Source organism: Papio anubis, chromosome 4, assembly GCF_008728515.1.
Source record: "Papio anubis isolate 15944 chromosome 4, Panubis1.0, whole genome shotgun sequence".
Taxonomy (NCBI): Eukaryota; Metazoa; Chordata; class Mammalia; order Primates; family Cercopithecidae; genus Papio; species Papio anubis.
In genome coordinates, this window is record NC_044979.1 from 6,834,618 (window position 1) to 6,856,317 (window position 21,700).

Here is a 21,700-nt window from a genome sequence, read left to right on the forward strand (position 1 = left end):
GGCCTGGACGCGCGGGGCACGGCCGGGGCGCACCCCGCCGCCCCCGCCGGGCCCCGCGGCCCGCCCTCCTCCCCGCGCCGGGCCCCCTTTCTCCTCCCGCCGCGGGCGGCCCGGGGAGGGGCCGCGGGAGACCGGGGCCGGCGCCTCACGCCGCCCGCCCGCCCGGTTGCCCCGCCCGCCCGCACCCGCCGGCCCCGCCTGCCCCGCACTGCCTGCCCCTCCTGCTGCCTTCGCTGGCCCCTGGCAAGCAAGCGGAGGTGGCAGCCCGCGCCGATGTGTGTGTGTGAGTGCGTGTCCTGCTCGCTCCATGTTGCCGCCTCTCCCGGTACCTGCTGCTGCTCCCGGGGCTGCGGGAAATGCGAGAGGCTGAGCCGGGGAGGAGGAACCCGAGCAGCAGCGGCGGCGGCGGCGGCCGCGGCGGCGGGAGGAGCCCCCCAGGAGGAGGACCGGGATCCATGTGTCTTCCTGGTGACTAGGATGTCGTCGGAGGAGGACAAGAGCGTGGAGCAGCCGCAGCCGCCGCCACCACCCCCCGAGGAGCCTGGAGCCCCGGCCCCGAGCCCCGCAGCCGCAGACAAAAGACCTCGGGGCCGGCCTCGCAAAGATGGCGCTTCCCCTTTCCAGAGAGCCAGGAAAGAAGTGCTGAGTGCGAGGAGCCAGGCCGGAGCCATGGCGGCGCCGGGCCGGGAGCTGTCACCGGGCGCCCGCCCCGCGGCCTCCGCGCCCCGAGTGCCCCCCTGGCGGGCGGAAGTGGGCGGGCCTGGCGGGCGGCGTGGCGGCTCCCGGCCCCGGCCTCGCGCTCCTCAGCCGCCCGCGCCCGGCCTCCCTGCTCCATATGCCGCCCGCCCGATAGCTCCCGCCGGCGCCGGCTCCGCACACTTTACTCTTTCAGCCGGCCTTTCGCTGGGTCTTCCGCCATGAGTCTTCTTTTGGAGAAATTTCTCGTAGCCGCGTCTTGGCCTAGCTGGATCATTGAGAAAACAAACCCGGAGCGCGCCCAGGTAGTCCCGGACGGACTCCGGGCGAACCGCCGAGCCGTCGGCGCTCGGGAAACTCTCGGAGCTGTCAAAACGCCCGGACCGGGTGGTCTCGGGGCGCGGGCTGGGGGCGAGAAGAAAGCGGCCGGGCGAGTGCAGCTTTTGTTTGTCAGCGACTTGCTCCTGGAACTTTTCCTGGTCCCAAACCTGTGTTTTCTTCTTTTGATGATATATTAGGAAGCCATTTGACTTCTTCCTTCCCCCTCCCCCAACACCCAGAACCGCACGCCCGGGCTCCGAAAGCACAACTTCTGTGGGATCCCATAGCTTCGGGGAACGGCCTGCCCAAGTTTTGGAGACGTAGCCAGTGTCCCCTCGTAAGGCAGAATACCAGGAGCGCTTATTCGGAGACAGTGCAGATGTAAATGTGGCTTCTCTCGTAAGTCTTAGCTGTAAGGGGCTTGGGAATAGGTTCGCCTGCCTTTGAGCATACAGTAGGGCTCGACACCAGCTTATTAGAGGACCAGAAATGTCTTACAGAAGGGTATTTGACGGTTTTGCCTGTAAATTAAGAAACCCGTTTTAGTGCCAGCGAACTGCTTGGCTTCTGTGGCTCTTGTGTGTGCCGTGGAAGAACTGTGACTGTCTCTCGAAGTTGTAGAATGGCGTGTGTGCTTACTCATTTCATGATACGATATTTTCATTGAACTGTCGGGACTGGAAGGGTGCGCTGAGACGTGAAGGAAGCCAGCACGTTCATGGATAGGCTGTTTCTTTGGTTCGGGTGCATTCATTTAGTAATAATATTGTTGTTTGGTGATTTGTAGTAAAAATAGTAGCGTGAACCTGAGGCGTAGCAGAGGTGGGTTGTGGGAACCCATTAAGCTCTTGACTTGAATGTGCTCTTTTCTTGCCCGGGTGTCCTTTTACTATAAAATGATTCAGGGCCTTCAACTTGCCTCCATATTTTATTGCTAGCTCTTACCTAGCTATGATAATCCTGAGGGAAGTGAGTACAGGATGTGTATATATTATTACGGTAGCTTCTTCGGGATACAGAGTTAGGGCTTATTTACCATGCCACTTGCGTTGTAATATAATGGCAAGTATAAAATACCCTTACTCTATATTAACTGAAATTTGGAGAAGGAAGTGGAGGTTTAAGTAATTTTTAGACGTCTAAGCCACTTTTGCATCCTTTAAAGCAACTCAGGACAAGCCATATTGGGGTTTTACCTTGATTGCCTCCCATTTCACTATTTGAAAAGCATTTCTTCATCTCTTACTGAACATTAATTTGCGATTATTGTTTTAAATTTGCATTTTAATTCTTACCCTAGGAAGAGTAGATTATGTTGTCACACCCCACACCCCATACTCATGCACACGCGCACACTCACACGCACGCGCACACTCGCACACACACCCTACTTTTGAAATGAGCTCATTTGTATTAGTGCAGCTCCTGGGTGCACTGGACGATGAGGATATTACCACTTTATTATTTTAATTCTTAATCTCATATTATGAAGAAATAGGTAGCCTTTGGAGAAAATAAAAAATTTCTGCTGAATGACAGTGTAACCTAACACTATGAAACAGCAACACTTTTGGAAATATGTAGAACAAATGTAAGTCTTTAGAGAGCTTCTTTTTTAGATTTGAAAACGAGTACTGCATTCTTTGTAGGAAAGTAAAGTCTACTGGTAAATTTGACAGGTCTAAACTTTTTAGAGCTTTTTTTTTTTGAAATTGTGTCTTTTGAAGGGAATGGAATCTCCAGTTGTATTTAGAAACGTAAATGGAAACTAACAAGTGAGTTGGAAAGCAAAGAGAAGGTTTTTCAATTGTCTATCTCTATACTGTCTAAGAATCCATGCAGAAAAGACCCTGTAGTTGAGTAGTAAAGACTCTGAAAGTGAAACTTATGTGTAACCAGTGTAAATTAGGTTTGTAATGAGTGAAATTATGTGAAATTGCAAATAATTCACCTGAGAAATGAAAATTAATCTTCTTTGCTAAATACCATAGAGGTATTTTAAGTTGTTAACGTTACTTAGATGTTCATTAACTTAGTGAGTTACATTAAGTAGAGAAGATGTCCTTCCCACCCCCCCCACCCCCGCCATGAAGTCTTGCTCTGTAGCCCAGGCTGTAGTGCAGTGTTATGATCTAGGCTCACCACAACCTCCACCTCCTGGATTCAAGTGATTCTCCTGCCTCAGCCTCCAGAGTAGCTGGGAGTACAGGCAAGCACCATTGCACCCGGCTAATTTTTTGTATTTTTAGTAGAGACAGGGTTTCATCATGTTGGCCAGGCTGGTCTTGAACCCCCAACCTCAGGTAATCCACCCGGCTTGGCCTCCCAAAGTGCCAGGATTACAGGCGTGAGCCACCGCACCCGGCTGAGAAGATGCCTTTTGACACTAAAGTGGATTTGTGTATTTATCTTTGGCTTAAAAAAACATGTACCACCAATTACACTTTCCTCAAGTTTAAAATTTTAATAATTAGGTAAATAAATAAAGCATTTTCTTGTGTTACAGTGTTAGCTAGATTGTTTTTGTGTGTTTTATCGTGAATTAAAAGCATAGCTGTGTAGTTACTGCTTTTACATTAACTATAAATACTTTAAAATTTTGTTTACTACCTAAAATCAAGAAATTTGAACTGAAGCTATTAATCTTAGAGTTGGAAAGGTAAGTACATAGAGATTTTCTGTTGTACAAATGTCAGATGGCACAGTGAAATTTACATTCATTTGAAAGTTCCCCTTAACTGTAAAGAATATCAAATTATTTGATAATTTGGAGTAGTTCATAATTTTTATCAGAGGCATAGGTCTTAACCATTAGCAAGCCTCTGTCAGAATATGCACGTATTAAAGATCTGATTATTTTTGTGTTAATGTTAAAAAATTTTTCTGAATATTTTATTTTTTCCATCTTTACACCGTAAATTCACATTACCAAGTTGGGAAGCCAAAGAAACAGTCTGCTGTACTATGTTTCTTACCAGTTCATGAAAATTGATGTTAGAAATGGTGTGGGTGTGGGGGATAGGGGTGGGTGTACAGAAGCAGCAGGTGGTAGGGATAGGATTTCTGAAGCACTATCCTTGGCCCTTTTTGAGTAAACTCTTTATACCCTGAACCACTTTCTTTTCAGAGGGCAATTGCTATTCTTAGAGAGCCACCTTAAGCGTTATTATTGTAGAAAAATTAGGCACAACCAGTGATTGCCATTACAAGGACCAGCAAAAATGGCTAGGTTGCTACTCCGTATTTGTAATGCCCTTCCCCCAACAAAATTTCTCATTTTCATAGCTGTGAATTTGAAATAAGTGATAGAAAACTGTACTGCATTACAATATATATCGTTTAATAAAACAAGTTTATAGTTGAGAGAGAACACTATTCATGCTTTTTGAGATAATGCAAATTTGTAATTTTTATGACAGCAATTTTTTTTTTTTTTTTTGAGACGGAGTCTCGCTCTGTCCCCAGGCTGGAGTGCAGTGGCCAGATCTCAGCTGACTGCAAGCTCCGCCTCCCAGGTTTAGGCCATTCTCCTGCCTCAGCCTCCTGAGTAGCTGGGACTACAGGCACCCGCCACCTCGCCCGGCTAATTTTTGTATTTTTTAGTAGAGACGGGGTTTCACCGTGTTAGCCAGGATGGTCTCGATCTCCTGACCTAGAGATCCGCCCGTCTCGGCCTCCCAAAGTGCTGGGATTACAGGCTTGAGCCACCGCGCCCGGCCTATGACAATTCTTAATAATTTATTGTCCAAGAGATTTGGTAAAATTTTTGATACCTATTGGTCTTTGGGACTCAGTAGGCACTGAAATGTTTTAATTCAGTTGAAAAGCTGGTTCAGGATTGCTACCCTCTCTTACCTGTTAGGAGGTTGTTCTTTAACCTGACCTGAAATGCCCATGAATAAGAACCTGGTTTTTTTTTTTTTTTTTTTTTTTTTTTGACGAGTCTCGCTCTGTCGCCCAGGCTGGAGTGCAGTGGTGTGATCTCGGCTCACTGCAGCTTCCGCCTCCCAGGTTCAAGTGATTCTCCTGTCTCAGCCTCCTGAGTAGCTGGAGTAGCTGGGACTACAGGTGCATACCACTATGCCTGGCTGATTTTTGTATTTTTAGTAGAGACGGGGTTTCACCGTGTTAGCCAGGATGGTCTAAATCTATTGACCTTGTGCCTTGTGATCTGCCTGCCTCGGCCTCCCAAAGTGCTGGGATTACGGGCGCACTGCACCTGGCCCAGGGAATTTCTAATATTTGAGAAGATGTTGTTTTTAATCTATTATACAAATTCATATAAAACGTACTGGTTACTACTATGTAAACTTGATAAACATGAATTTCCATGGAAATTTAAAAGTATCACAATTTGTTTTCCCGTTCTGAAACTTGCGATTTATTACATTTTCCTATTATTTCAGTTAATTCCATAATGCCAGATTTGTTGTCAATTTCCCGAGTGACAATCCACACTGCTTCCTCTCATTCATCTGTTCCGCAAAACTGCAAAATTTCCCAGACCACAGTCAGGTTTCTCTGGGTAGATAGTGGTTGTTCAACTTTGTAAGCTTAAGTCAGTTTAAATTCATGACGGAGGGGCTTTGTGAAACTTCATTGACCTTCCAAGGTGAAAATTGGTCAGTTTTCAGTTATAAAGGACATTAAGGATGGGTCTGGTGGCTGATACATGTAATCCCAGCACTTTGGGGATACTGAGTCAGGAGGCTCACTTGATCCTTATTTAAAAGGAGTTTGAGACCAGCCTGGGCAACAAAGTGAGGCTTTGTCTCTACAAAAAATCAGCTGGGTGTGGTGGTAGGTACCTGTAGTCCCAACTACTATGGAGACTGAGCTGAGAGAGGATTGTGTGAGGCTTGGATGTTGAGGCTGCAGTGAACCGAGATCGCGCCACTACGTTCTAGTCAGGTGACAGAGCAAGACTCTCTAAATAAATAAATAGGAATGTTAGATGGTCTCTCTGCGCTCTTGCCTGGTGCGGACGTGTTAAGATACCCTCGCTAGGTTGTGATTTAGTTTTTTAATCTGTGAGATGTTTGGGCCAAACAATTTTTAGCTGCCATGGAATAAACTTGCCAGTCAGTGTGTGAGTTTGTGTTTGCCTTTACTTTTTTTATTTGTATATTGTTCTGGTCCATTTTTATCTTTTAATTTCAGAAAGCTGATTAATCTCTTCCTTTTCTCTTTAAATATTTTCTTTATCATGTTTGTGTTACAGTGGTTATTTTGAGAACTTTTTGGCAGGATAAGTTGGAAAAGTTATGAAGTGGAATAGAGGTTTTTTTTTTTTTTTTTTTTTTTTTTGAGACGGAGTCTCACTCTCTTGCCCAGGCTGGAGTGTGGTGATGTGATCCTGGCACACTGCAGCCGCCACTCTCCAGGTTCAAGCGATTCTTCTGGCTCAGCCTGCTAAAAAGCTGGGATTACAGTTGCATGCCACTACACCCAGCTAATTTTTGTGTTTATAATATAGAGATGGGGGTTTCACCATGTTGGCCAGGCTGGTCTCGAACTCCTGACCTCAGGTAATCTGCTCGCCTCGGCCTCCCAAAGTGCTGGGATTACAGACATGAGCCACCACACCTGGCTGAGATGATTTCTTTTTTTATTATGGCTATTGCCTATAGATGTAAGCTGGTGGTTATCTGTAAAAATGTAATAGGAAGGCCGGGCGTGACCGGCCGGGCGCGGTGGCTCAAGCCTGTAATCCCAGCACTTTGGGAGGCCGAGACGGGCGAATCACGAGGTCAGGAGATCGAGACCATCCTGGCTAACACGGTGAAACCCCGTCTCTACTAAAAAAATACAAAAATCTAGCCGGGCGCGGTGGCGGGCGCTTGTAGTCCCAGCTACTCGGGAGGCTGAGGCAGGAGAATGGCGTAAACCCGGGAGGCGGAGCTTGCAGTGAGCTGACACCCGACAGCACCCCACCCTCGGGGCCAGAGCGAGACTCCACCTCCAAAAAAAAAAAAAAAAAAACAGAAAGGCCGGGCGTGGTAGCTCACACCTGTAATCCTAGCACTTTGGGAGGCTGAGGCCAGTGGATCACAAGGTCAGGAGTTCGAGACCAGCCTGGCCAATATGGCGAAACCTTGTCTCTACTAAAAATACAAAAATTAGCCGTGTGTGGTGTGGGCACCTATAGTCCCAGTGACTTGGGAGGCTGAGGCAGGAGAATCGCTTGAACCCGGGAGGCGTAGGTTTCAGTGAGCTGAGATTGCGCTATTGCACACCAGCCTGGGTGACAGAGTGAGACCCTGTCTCAAAAAGAAAAAAGAAAAAGTAATAGACCAATCTTGAATTTATAACTGGAAGTGTGGATCTCTTTATTTGCAGAATTTGAGGGACTTAAGAGCACAAGTTAAGAGAAACAGAATGACACAGCTCTTTTTGCACTTTGTAATATTCTAGAAAAAGCCTCATGTAAAAGGTAGGAAAATTGTTTCACTTTGTTTCTGCTGTTAATTTTGTGATGGCAGTAACTACATATGATCCACAAATGTAAAAATTGTTTAGCAAGTCTTACGTTTTCTATACTTTTCTGTAACTTTTTAGGTCTTTCATTTGGTACATGTTATTTAAAGAGCTACAAAGTGCAAAGTATGTCCTGGGATGAACAGTCAACCCTGGAAGATTCATTGTGGCCTGGAGGGGTGCTCAAAGATTTGGAGGAAGTAGTATTTGAATTAGACCTTGAAGGATTGGTGGGATTTAGCTAAGTAGAATGACAAGAGAATAAGTGTGTGAGGGAGCAATGTGAATGAAATTATTGAGGGAAGGAGGTGTAAAAGGTGGGGTGGCGTGTGACTGTCTGACTAGAACAGAGGCTGCGTGTAGTGGTGAGGCCAAGCTGTGATAGTTCTTGAATGCCAGACTCATGAGTTAGGGCTTTATCTGGTAGGCCAGGAGTTATAAACTGCTTACAGGGAGCAGCTAAGCAATTTAAATGAATAGTAGGCTGCTTCTAAGAATCTGAATGACAACTGACACTTTAGACCTTGGGTTGGGGAGAAAATGGGAAATAAAAACAGCCTTGGGGAAGTCTAGGAGTTCTTATGCTCTGCTTAAGGTGAAACTGATACAGAATTCTGGCTGATGGTTGCTATTTGAGATGCTGTTTCTAGATTTTTCAAGAGGGTGGATGGAAACTTGGATTTTTATGATTTTTTTTTTCTTTTTTGAGATGGAGTTTTACTCTTGTTGCCCAGGTTAGAGGGCAATGGTGCGATCTCGGCTCACTGCAACCTCTTCCTCCTGGGTACGAGCAATTCTCCTTCCTCAGCCTCCCGAGTAGCTGGGATTACAGGCGCCCACCACCATGCCCGGCTAGTTTTTTTTTTTTTTGTAGTTTTAGTAGAGACGAGGTTTCACCATGTTGGCCAGGCTGGTCTCGAACTCCTGACCTCAGGTGATCCACCCGCCTTGGCCTCCCGAAGTGCTGGGATTACAGGCGTGAGCCACTGTGCCCAGCCCTTTTTATGATTTTTAAACTTGGATTTTAGATGTTTTTCATGAATTAGAATCTAAAACAGTATTTGTGACTACACCTTTTAGACTAGGTTTAATCCATGGACCACCAGGGGGCTACAGGTCTCAATCTCTGCTTTATGCCCGATTATTTTATTTTTTAAATGAAAGTTTTCAAAGTAGGTATTTACAGTATTCTTGAGGATAGGAACCTTACTAAATTTCTTTGTATTCTGTTTAGCATTTTATGCATTTGAATGTAGGCACTCAAGTACTTGGCGATTTAATGATGACTATTATTAAAAAAAACACTCTGGTAATAATATGGAGGCAGGAGTTACCTGGAGGCAGAGATAATAGGCTGTTACAATAGTAGTATGAGTGATCAAGCCAAAGCGTAGAATGTTGGTAGTGTGAATGGGGAGGAAGATCCCAGTCCCTGCAAAGGAGGAATTCGGAAGTTTCTGGCATAGATGTTGTAGCAGGCATCCAGATCGATTGGATGCCTGTTAAGCATTTGTGGAAGTAGGACTGGAGTTGAGTAATCGATTAGGGTAAGTATTTAAAGATGTTACTTAACATGTAGTCACTGAGAATATGGGGTATGGGAAATAGTAAAGGATTAGGATGCTTTGTTGCCCTTAGGAGATGGGGGACCAGTTATACCCAGAAAAACAAGAAAGGAAATCAGAATATATTCTCATTACAAGTGGACAACATACACATACAGAGATGCTCATGGCAGCAGTATTAGTAGTAGAGAAAAGTTGACAACAAGAAAATACCCATTAATGGACTACCATGCAGTTTTAAATCAAGACAGAGAGATAGATCTGTGGACCCTGAAGTGGGAGAATGTCTATGATATATTGTTGAATTAGAGAAGAACCTTTCCAAAAGTTTAAAGCAGTAAGTTTAGTAGTAACTTTATTTTGTGAAAAGCACGTAAACCCGAACTGTGCATGTATTTTGTGCATATAAAAATATTGGGAAGGATACATAATATTAATACTCTGGGGGCCTGGCGCGGTGGCTCACGCCTGTAAGCCCAGCACTTTGGGAGGTCAAGGAGGGTGAGTCACGAGGTCAGGAGTTCAAGACCAGCCGGGCCAAGATGGTGAAACCCAATGTCTACTAAAACTACAAAAATTAGCCGGTCATGGTGGCAGGTGCCTGTAATCCCAGCCACTCGGGAGGCGGAGGCAGGAGAATTGCTTGAACCTGGGCGGCAGCGTTTGCAGTGAGCTGAAATTGTGCCGTTGCACTCCAGCCTGGGCGACAGAGTGAGACTCTGTCTCAAAAAAAAAAAAAAAAACTCTGGGGAGTATATTCTTTCAATATACATCTGTGCATTAAAAAAAAAAAAAGCCTCGGGAGGCTGAGGTAGGAGAATGGTGTAAGCCCGGGAGGTGGAGCTTGCAGTGAGCTGAGATCCGGCCACTGCACTCCAGCCTGGGCGAAAGAGCGAGACTCTGTCTCAAAAAATAATTAATTAAATAAAATAAAATAAAAATAAAAAAAACTAATAGTTCAAAAAAAGTAAATCGTTTGACAAATGAGAAAACCAAATTCTGTGGACATCACTGATTATAGAGCTAAGACCTTCTGGATTCAAGTCTAGGTTGTACTACATATTAGCTGTTTGACCTTGGGCAAGTTATTTAAATTTTTTGTGCCATGGTTGCCTCACCTGTAGAGAGGACATAATAATACACCTAATTTAGCATTGTTGTGAATTTATATATGTGTAGAATTTAGAACAGTTTCTGGCATAGACTAAGTCCCATTAAGAGGTGCTATTGTAAGGATTTAACTACTGTTGTTACTATCATTGCCAGTAATCATCAATCATCAACCAGTTGCCTATTATCAACTATTTAGAGACAGAAGTGATTAGAAACCAAATTCACTCTAAAAGTGCCATGATATAAGGCTGGGTATGTTGGCTCACACCTGTAATGCCAGTGCTTTGGGAAGCAAAGGTGGGAGGATTGCTTAAGTCTAGGAGTTTGAGACCAGCCTGGGCAACGTAGTGAGACCCCCCCATCTCTACAAAAAATTAAAAATAGCTGGATGCGGTGGTATGTACTTGTAGTTCCAGTTACTTGGGAGGCTGAGATGGGAGGATTGCTTGAGCCCAGGAGTTGGAGGCTACAGTGAGCCGTGATCATGCCACTGCACTCCAGACTGGGTGACAGAGCAAGACCCTATCTCCAAAAAAAAAAAAAAAAAAAAAAAACTATGACGTAAAATAACGCAGTTGTTATTGGAGGCGGGGATAGTGGGGTGGCAAAGATTTTCTTTGTGTGCAGATGTCCCCAATAAAGAGAAAAAGAAGAAACATTTTTAAAAAGCTAGGTCAACAGAAATCTCTATGCAGTGTTTTTCATTATGAGCAATACACGAAAAACAACCAAAGCAATTCCCTAGGAGTTGTATATGTAGTAATATTATTCCAATTTTTTTGTTTTTGTTTTTTGAGACAGAGTCTCGCTCTGTTGTCCAGGCTGGAGTGCAGTGGCATGATCTCAGCTCACTGCAAGCTCCGCCTCCCAGGTTCACGCCATTTTCCTGCCTTAGCCTCCCAAGTGGCTGGGACTACAGGCGCCTGCCACCACGCCCGGCTAATTTTTTGTATTTTTAGTAGAGATGGGGTTTCACTGTGTTAGCCAGGATGGTCTCGATCGCCTGACCTCACCTCATGATCCACCTGCTTTGGCCTCCCGAAGTGCTGGGATTACAGGCATGAGCCACTGTGCCCGGCCCCCAAATTTTTTATTGCTCAAACCTTTAAATGTTGTTAGAGTAGATTTTTACATGTTATAACTGCTGGCTAGGGTTTTATTAGTAGGCCTACCTCAGTGAGACTTATTTTAGGTGGTTTTAAAATGATTTCTTACATCTTTTGTCTTTGGTCACTTTAAATCTTTACACCTTATTGTAATCGATTTACATTAGAAGCAGCATACTTGATGGTCTCAGTGAAGTCTGTGTGGTTTTGTTCTTTTAGTGGAGCCTAGCAAAAAGGAATTTCCTTGATTTCCTGATCTTTGGGATTCTAATCATATGTACCACATTTGGAATAAGCACATAGTTGAATATAAAATGACAAAATGAAACATAACCATAATTTTTTACCTTAAAGTTCTCATCATTGGATTGTTCTACCATAGTTGAAGTGTTTGGTTAGTATGGCCAAGTTTTTGTTTGGAATTTTGCTCATCGCCCAGGCTGAAGTGCAGTGGCACGATCTCGGCTTACTGCCACCTCAGCCTCCCGGGTTCAAGCGATTCTCCTTCCTCAGCCTCCCGAGTAGCTAAGATTACAGGCACCCTGCCACCATGTCCGGCTAATTTTTGTATTTTTAATAGAAATGGGGTTTCACCATGTTGGCCAGGCTGGTCTCGAACTCCTGACCTCAGGTGATCCACCCGCCTTGGCCTTCCAAAGTGCAGGGATTACAGGTGTGAGCCACTGTGCCTGGCCCTAGGTTTTTCTTACATTAGACTTTCACCTTATAGAGTTGTAGAATATTAAAACTATTAATAGATGAGAATTCAAGAAGATTGAGTGTAACCCCTCATTTTATAGATAACTGAGCCCCAGAGAGATTATGGAATGCTAGAAATCATATATTAAGGTGTTACTTGTACAGTAGATAGAAGGAGGAGATGGTAGTCTACTGTATTGGTGACCCATAGTGAACCATGCCTGCTGGTATTCATGCTATTGTATAGTCACCTCCCTTTGTATCTTGCCTAGCCTTGTGACTCACTTTAATCAGTAGAACATAGCAAAAATGACACTCTGCTATTTTTGGGTACAAGCCTTGAGCATGTCAGGCAGCTTCTTGGGAACTCTGTACTTTTGTACTCTTGGGAACTCTGAGTTGCTGCCATGCAAGAAGCCGTCATACCTTGCTGGAGAGTTGATGTCTTGCTGGAGAGGAAGAGATTCCAAGACTATATGGAAAGAGGGAGGCCTAACTATCCAGTGTCTTTGCTGCCTTCAGCTCTTAGTTGACTTGCCTGTTGAATATAGACACACAAGTGATTAGTAAGATTAGCGAAGGGGCCGGCATGGTGGCTTATTACTGTGCAGTCCCAGCACTCTGGGAGGCCAAGGCAGGTGGAACACCTGAGCCCAGGAGTTCAAGACCAGCCTGGGCAATATAGCAAAACACCGTCTCTACAAAAAATACAGAAATTAGCTTGGTGTGGTGGCATGTCCCTGTAGTCCTAGCTACTCAGGAGACTGAGGTGGGAGGATTGGTCGAGCCCAGGTGGTCGAGGCTGCAGTGAGCCATTTTCATGCCACTGCACTCCAGCCTGGGCGACAGAGCGAAGCTTCATTTCTCTCTCTCACATACACACAAAAGATTAACAGGAACCACGTAGCTAAGCTCAGCCCAGTTTACAAAATCATAAATAAGTAAAATGCGGGTTGTTTTAATCTGTTTTGCTGGAAGCAGATGGTTTTCTGAATTAAGGGACTCTAAGAACAAAGAGTATTTGGAGCTGGGTGTGGTAGCACATGCCTATAGTCCCAGCTACTCAGGAGGTTGAGGTGGGAGGATCACTTGAGCAGAGGACTTGGAGGCTGCAGTGAGCTATGATCCTGCCACTGCACCCCAACCAGCCTGGGTGACAGAACAAGACCCGGTCTCAGAAAAAAAAAAAAAAAGTATTCGGGATACAAGTGATAAAAATCTTTATTTTCTGACCTCTTTTACTGAAGTAGTTAAATGAAGTTGCTCCTTAACCTTGCCCTTTATTTTTCTAAAGTACTTTGAAATAGAGATGGGTTTTTATTTTTTATTTTTTTTGAGACAGAGTTTCGCTCTTGTTGCCCAGGCTGGAATGCAATGGTGCGATCTTGGCTCACTGCATCCTCTGCCTTCTGGGTTCAAGAGATTCTCCTGCCTCAGCCTCCCTAGTAGCTGGGATTACAGGCATGTGCCACCACGCCCAGCTAATTTTGCATTTTTTAGTAGAGACAGGGTTTCTCCATGTTGGTCAGGCTGGTCCCGAACTCCCGACCTCAGGTGATTCGTGCACCTTGGCCTCCCAAAGTGCTGGGATTACAGGCATGAGCCACCGCTCCCGGCTGATAGATTTTTATTATTGAGGAGTTTAAATAGTCTTTAAAAATGGAATTGTCACAGTGTAGATTGGGCTATAGTTAGATCATACAGAATAGAAAGATAAAAGAATTACAAATAACCCTAAAAAGGATATAATTTTACCTTTTTTTTTTTTTTTGACTTGTGCGGAGATCTTTATATATTTGAGCATCCTGGACTCTTGACAGAAGAACTGATTTCTATTTCTGAGCCAATTCTTGACAGCTGGGTATGTCAGTAAGGACTAGGTTCGTCTTTATGTGATTGAAAACCCCGTAATAATAATGACTTGAACAGGAGTGTTTATTTCTGTTTCACTTCAAAGTCTGGAGTGTAGGTATTGAGGCTGGTATTGTCCCTTTGCACTGCAAAGTCATCAGGGGCGTCTCCCTTTATCTCACTTCTCAGACATTTCTAGGGTGTGGCCTTTGCCCTAAGATTCCTTGATGGCTACTAAAGTCCCAGTTACGTTATATGCATGTCCCATGAAGCAAAATAGAGAGAGGAGTCCAAGGGCACACAGCTTCGTACTTTGAAGAAGTATCGTATGTTTTCACTTACGTATAATTGGCTAGAACTATCACAGAGTTCACATGGCCACCTGTAGCTGCAAAGGAGGCTGGGAATGTAGGTTTTTTGTTTGTTTGTTTTTGTTTTTGTTTTTTTGAGACAGTGTCTCGCTCTGTCATGCAGGCTGGAGTACCGTGGCGCAATCTCGGCTCACTGCAACATCCGCCTGCCAGATTCAAGCAATTCTCCTGCCTCAGTCTCCCAAGTAGCTGGGATGACAGGCATGCATCACCACGCCTGGCTAATTTTTGTATTTTTAGTAGAGACAGGGTTTCACCATGTTGGTCAGGCTGGTACGAACTCCTAACCTCCGGCAATCCACCCGCCTTGGCCTCCCAACATTTTGGAATTACAGGCGTGAGCTACCACATCTGGCTGGGAATGTAGTTTTTTTTTTTCTTTTCTTTTTTTTTAGACGGAGTCTCACTCTGTCGCCCAGGCTGGAATGTTGTGGCATGATCTCGGCTCACCGCAAGCTCCGCCTCCCAGGTTCACGCCATTCTCCTGCCTCAGCCTCCCGAGTAGCTGGGATTACAGGGGGCTGCCACCACGCCCAGCTTTTTTGTATTTTTATTAGAGACAGGGTTTCACCGTGTTAGCCAGGATGGTCTTGATCTCCTGACCTCATGATCTGCCCACCTCAGCCTCTCAAAGTGCTGGGATTACAGGCGTGAGCCACTGCGTCCAGTGGGGAATGTAGTTTTTTTTAGATGAGTACCTTGCTACCTAGAATAGGTTCAAAGTCTGGTTACTGATGGTGGGAATAAATATTACAGAAGTAGCCAGTAAATAGTCCTTACCACTTTGAGCAATTGCTTTATCACACTGTAGGCCTAATTTTCTCACGTGTGAGACTCATGATACTGAAGTTCTTGCGATGGTAGGTAATTTCATATTGAGGCCCAGTTGATTGGTAGTGACTGCTTTCAACAATGTTTTGTTGAATCCTGAGCCCCTAGGGTTTTCTTTCTTTCTTTTTTTTTTTTTTTTTGAGACAGAGTCTTGCTCTAAAATGGCTGGAGTGCAGTGACGCGATCTAGGCTCTCTGCAACTTCCGCGTCCCAGGTTCAAGCGATTCTCGTGCCTCTGCCTCCCTAGCAGCTGTGATTACAGGCATCTGCCACCACGCCTGGCTAATTTTTGTATTTTTTTTCTAGTAGAGATGGGGTTTCGATGTGTTGGCCAGGCTGGTCTCGAAATACTGACCTCAGGTGATCCACTTGCCTTGTCCTCCCAAAGTGCTGTGATTATAGGCGTGAGCCACTGTGCCCAGCCCTAAGCCCCCAGTTTTTGACCTCAGCATGGTGAGGAAGTAGTAGAAGTATTTATTTTGGGTGAAGAGGAGAGTAAAAGCATGCTGCCATTTATATGCTAATGCTGTGATTTTTAAAAATGTGGTTACCTCAACTTTTGTAATCTTTTCATTGAAAACATTTGTTTATTCTGCTAACCTTTGACTATTCTCTTTAAGAATGTCCGACATTCATTCCATATTTTAAAGTTTTCTAGTAAACCTGAGTTCCCACTTCTTTTTTTTCCTTCCAGCTTTTATTTTAGGTTCAGGGGTTACATGCACAGATTTGTTGACATGGGCACATTGTGTGTCGCTGAGGCTTAGTGCACAAATGATTTTGTCACTCAGATAGTGAGCAGAGTACCCAGTAGGTAGTTTTTGGATCCTCACCTTCCTCCCAGCCTCCACCTCGAGTAAGCCCTGGTGTCTCTTGGTCCCCTTTGTGTCCACCTGTACTTAGTGTTTAGCTCCCACTTGGAAGTCAGAACACACAGTATTTGGTTTTCTGTTAATTAATTCGCTTACAAATAATGGCCTCCAGCTGCATCCATGCTGTGCAAAGGATAATTTCATTCTTTTTTTATGGCTGCACAGTATTCTATCTTGTATATGTACCGTGTTTTCTTTATCCAGTCCACTGTTGATGGGCATTTACGTTGATTCCATGTCTTTGCTATTGTGCAAAGTCCTGTGATGAACATATGTGTATGTGTGTCTTTATGGTAGAACAATTTCTATTAATTTGGGTGTATACCCAGTAATTGGATTCCTGGATTGAATGGTAGTTCTCAGTTCTTTGAGAAAATCCCCAAAGTGCTTTTGACAGTGGCTGAACTAATTAACATTCCCACTAGCAGTGTATAAGCCTTCTCTTTTCTCTACAACTTTGCTAACATGTTTTTTTTTTGACTTTTTAATCATAGCCATTCTGACTTGTGAGATGGTATTTCATTGTGGTTTTGATTTGCATTTCTCTAATGATAAGTGATGTTGAGCATTTTTTCAGAGGCGTGTTGGCCACATGTATGTCTTCTTTTGAGAAGTGTCTGTTCATGCCCTTTGCCCATTTTTTAAATGGGGTTGTTTTTTGCTTGTTGATTTAAGTTCCTTATAGATTCTGTATATTAGGCCTGTTTTTAAAATTTATTTTTATTTATTTTTTATTTTTTTTTAGATGGAGTCTCACTCTTTCGCCAGGCTGGAGTGCAGTGGTGCGATCTCGGCTCACTGCAACCTCTGCCTCCCGGGTTCAAGTGATTCTTCTGCCTCAGCCTCCCGAGTAGCTGGGACTACAGGCGTGCACCACCGCACCCAGCTAATTTTTGTATTTTTAGTAGAGATGGTGGTTCACCCATGTTGGCCAGGATGGTCTCGATCTCCTAATCTTGTGATCCGCCTGCCTCGGCCTCCCAAAGTGCTGGGATTACAAGTGTGAGCCACTGCACCAGGCCAGGCCTTTGTTGAATGCATAGTTTGCAGATATTTTCTCCCGTTTACTTAGGTTATCTGTTTACTCTGTTGATAATTTCTTTTGCTGTGCAAAAGTTCCCACTTTGTGCAGAACATTCTAAACACTGGAGATAGGGATGATGTAGAGAAATACTAAACTGCTTTAATGTGTATATCAGAATATATAGACTATGTTGTGGTGACAAAGAATGCCAATTCTTAGTGGCATCAGTCAACAAAGGTTCATTTCTTGCTCATGTTATGTGTTCATCACAGATCCGCGTGGGTGTTAGATTATAGGTAACTTAAAATCTCTTCCTTTCAAAGTGCATTCCTAAAGCATGGTTTATTCTTAGTCAGATTTGCTTTTCCTATTTGTTCTCTGTTAATCACCCAAGGAGGATGTTAGGTGAAATCAAATACTGAGAATCTGCTGTGTGTTACACACTGGAGAGACCAAAACAAGGCAAGATCCCTATCCTCAATTTCTAATAACTCAGTGCACACTGTAATGCAAATGACACATTTTACAATAGATTTCAGAACGTGCTGAGGAGGCTTAGAGAAGGAAGGGACTCATCCCAGAGGAACTGAAGAAAGAAGACATCTGTGTTGAGTCTTTACAAATGAAAACAGACTTTACTGAAGAGAAAAGGGGGAGGGAGAAACTAGTACAGGACTATTATGTGTTAGGCACTACCAGTGCTTACCAGAAGTTACCTGTTTTGATAATTGCTAATCACATGGGGTTGAATCATTAGTATGTTTTACAAATGAAGGATTAATTTTTATATAGCTTGTATGTGATTGAGTCAGGATTTGAATCCAGGTGTGTCTGACCCTCACCTTTGCTTTGTAAGAGACTACACAGTCCAGTATGGCAGGAAATGAGGAAGGGAAAGTAAATTGGGCATTTTGAATATTGACTGTAGACAACAGGGAGCCATTGAAGTTGTTAAACAGAGGTATAACATTGTGCCCGTGTTAGAAAAACAACTTTGACAACAACTATAAAACTGGAACTAATGATTTTATTGCATGTGGTTAAGTATCAAATGAGGTATGACTTCTGATCTTCTTTGTAATATTTTATAATTTTCAATGCACAGGTCTTGTACTTTTTTGTTAAATTGATTCCTAAGTATTACATTGTTTTTGATGTTGTTATAAATGTAATTGTTTTCTTTCTTTTTTATTTTTTGGGACAGAGTCTTGCTCTGTTGCCCAGACTGGAGCACAGTGGCATGATCTCGGCTCACTGCAGCCTCTGCCTCCCGAGTTCAAGCAATTCTGCCTCAGCCTCCTGAATAGCTGGGATTACAGGCGCCTGCCATCATGTCTGGCTAATTTTTTGTATTTTTAGTAGAGACAGACTTTCACCATGTTGGCCAGGCTGGTCTCAAACTTCTGACCTTGTGATCCGCCCGCCTCAGCCTCCGAAAATGCTGGGATTACAGACATGAGCCACCAAGCCCAGTCTTTTTTTTTTTTTTTAATTAAAAACAAATCTTTTTCTGTAGGGACAGTCATTTCACTATGTAGCCCAGACTGGTCTCAAACTCCTAAGCTCGAGTGATCCTCCCACCTTGGCCTCTCAAAGTGCTGGCATTATAGACATGAGCTACCATGCCCAGCCTGATCTATTCTCTTTCAAACTTTTTTCATATACAGTTTGTTTTTGTGATACTACTTACGTACATGTAGAATTTTGTAGCCTACTTTCCCTTGTAACATGTAAAAGAAAATTTCCATATTGTTAATCTTTATAACATTTTGAAGGGTGCTTCAGTTTCCATTAAGTAAAACAGGGCTGGGCGCTGTCGCTCACGACTGTAATCCCAGCACTTTGAGGGCTGAGGCAGGCGTATCACAAGGTCAGGAGTTTGAGACCAGCTTGGCCAACATAGTGAAACCTCGTCTGTACTAAAAATACAAAAATTAGCCAGGTGTGGTGGCATGCGCCTGTATTCTCAGTTACTGGGGAGGCTGAGGCAGGAGAATCACTTGAATCCAGGAGGTGGAGGTTGTAGTGAGCCAAGACCACACCATTGCATTCTAGCCTGGGCGACAGAGTGAGACTGTCTCAAAAACAACAACAAAAAACTGAGTAACGACACTATCATTTATATAACCATACACCTATCTCCCCTTTTCCTCTATCCCCTTTCTCACCCTACTGCCTTTTGCTACTATGTGTAATGCTCTGGCTGACCGTTTTGTAGATAAAGCCCTTTTCATATTTTGGTTATTTTTATAGGACAGATTACCATAGGCCGGATAATTAGGTTAAAAAAATAAGCATGTGGCCGGGCACGGTAGCCAATAAGCATTTGGCTGGGCACGGTGGCTCACGCCTGTAATCCCAGCACTTTGGGAGGCTGAGGCCGGTGGATCACCTAGATCCAGGAGTTCGAGACCAGCCTGATCAACATGGAGAAACCCCGTCTCTACTAAAAATACAAAAATTAGTTGGGCGTGGTTCCGGGCACCTGACCTCAAGTGATGTCGCCTCGGCCTCCCAAAATTTTTGGATTACAGGCATGAACCACCATGCCCAGCCCTGAAATAATAAAATAAGAGTATTTTATACTCTTATTTTATATAATATATAATATAGTATATAATAAAAATAAGAGTATTTTTATTAAAGTTTTGAAATGCCACTCCCTAAAAAGGCTGCATCAGTTTGTAATGTCAGTAGCAATGTGCGATGGGTCCGGTGTTATCAAACCTTTGTCATGTACGATATATTAAAATCTTTATCTTAACTGAAAAAAAGTACTTTATTTTTTTTGTTTTTTTTTTTTTTTTTTTTTGAGACGGAGTCTCATTTCTGTCACCCAGGCTGGAGTGCAGGCCGATCTCAGCTCGCCTGCAAGCTCTGCCTGGTTCACGCCATTCTCCTGCCTCTCAGCCTCCCGGTAGCTGGGGACTACAGGCCACACCGCCCGCTAAGTTTTTTTGTATTAGTAGAGGGACGGGGTTTCACTGTTAGCTGTGATGGTCTCTGACCTCCTGACCTCGATCCACTGCCTCGGCCTCCCAAAGTGCTGGGATTACAGGCTTGAGCCACCATACCGGCCAAAAAAGTACTTTAGTTCTTAGTTTTTACTTGATTAGTAGGACTAATGAATATTTTGAATTTTTTTTTTCTTTTTTCTTTGAGACCTGAGTCTTGCACTGTTGCCCAGACTGGAGTACAGTGACGCAGTCTTGGCTTACTGCAACCTTTCGTGTCCCAGGTTCAAGCAATTCTCCTGCCTCAGCCTCCCAAGTAGCTGGGATTACAGGTGCCCACCACAACTCCCAGCTAATTTTTTGTATTTTTAGTAGAAATGGGGTTTCACTATGTTGGCCAAGCTGGTCTTGAATGCTTGATCTCGTGATGCACTCGCCTTGGCCTCCCAAAGTGTTGGGATTACAGGTGTGAGCCACTGTGCCAGCCTACTTTTGAATTTTATTACTTGTATTTCTTGTGAATTGCCCAGTCGTGTTTTGCCCATAGTTTATTGGGGTGAGGGCATTCTGTTTTGTATTATTAATTTAAGCTTATTGTATAACATATTTTAAGACATTTGCTCTAAGAATTTTATCTCATTTCATTGTATAGGTAATTATCTTTTGTGTAGTGAAAAGTCCCATTATTTCTTTTAGTTCATTTAAGATTTTATTCAATTATTTATAGAAGTAGTAAGAGAAATATTTGTAGATTAGGGAAACAAAGCATTGGAAGTTTTCATTCCCATTTCCTATCTAATTATTAGAACACAGTACTGGGAGGAGGAACAAAATTTTAATCATGATATTGCTGTTTTTCATAATAACCTAGGACTAGTAACAAATCCTCTCTTTTATCAAGAAAATATTGAAGGCCGGACGCCATCACCTGTAATCACAGCACTTTAGGAGGCTGAGGCAGGCTGATTGCTTGAGCTCAGGATTTCAAAATCAGTCTGGGCAAAATGGTGAGATCCCATCTCTACAAAAAAATAAAAAATTAGCTGGATGTGGTATGCACCTGTTGCCCCAGCTGCTTGGGAGACTGAGTAGGGAGGATTGCTTGAGCCTAGGAGGTTGAGGCTGCAGTGAGCTGTGATCATGCCACTGCAGTCTAGCTTGGTAGCAGAGCAAGACCCTGTCTCAAAAAGAAAAAAAGAAAGAAAGAAAGTATTGAGAAGTTAACTTATTTCATTACCTTAATGAAAAATAGTTAAGGCCGGGTGCAGTGGCTCACGCCTGTAATCCCAGCACTTTGGAATGCTGAAGCGGGTGGATCACCTGAGGTCAAGAGTTTGAGATCAGCTTGACCAACATGGTGAAACCTCTTCTCTACTAAAAATACAAAAATTAGTCGGGCATGGTGCTGGGCACCTGTAATCCCAGCTACTCGAGAGGCAGAGGTAGGAGAATCGCTTGAACCCTGGAGTTGGACGTTGCAGTGAGCTGAGATCGAGCCATTACACTCCAGCCTGAGTGACAAGAGCGAAACTCCGTCTAAAAAAAGAAAAAAATATTTTTTCCAATTACAGTATTTTTATTAAATCTTACTGAGTAGTTTTCACGTCGGCAACTCTGTGTTTCTTTCTTTTTTTGAGACGGAGTTTCGTGCTTGTTGCCCAGGCTGGAGTATGATGGCATGATCTTGGCTCATGGCAACCTTCGCCTCCCGGGTTCAAATGATTCTCCTGCCTCATCCTCCCGAGTAGCTGGGATTACATGCATGTGCCACCATGCCCCACTAATTTTGTATTTTTAGTAGAGACGAGGTTTCTCCATGT

General features: G+C 43.9%; 1 protein-coding gene across 14 annotated transcripts in view; it reads left to right on the forward strand.

Annotated features, from left to right (window-relative positions):
• The first annotated feature begins 264 nt into the window (after window positions 1-264).
• Window positions 265-21,700, forward strand: part of KMT2C (lysine methyltransferase 2C) — a 298,256-nt gene continuing 276,820 nt past the window's right edge. For 13 of the 14 annotated variants that reach the window (XM_031664996.1, XM_031664992.1, XM_031665006.1 and 10 more), the window contains exon 1: window positions 265-639. In XM_031664996.1, coding sequence (XP_031520856.1) covers window positions 605-639 — 35 coding nt within the window. In that variant the 5' untranslated portion in view covers window positions 265-604. Of the gene's footprint in view, window positions 640-20,987; window positions 20,996-21,700 lie in introns of all 14 variants that reach the window. The other variant, XM_031665005.1, reaches the window with a different exon arrangement.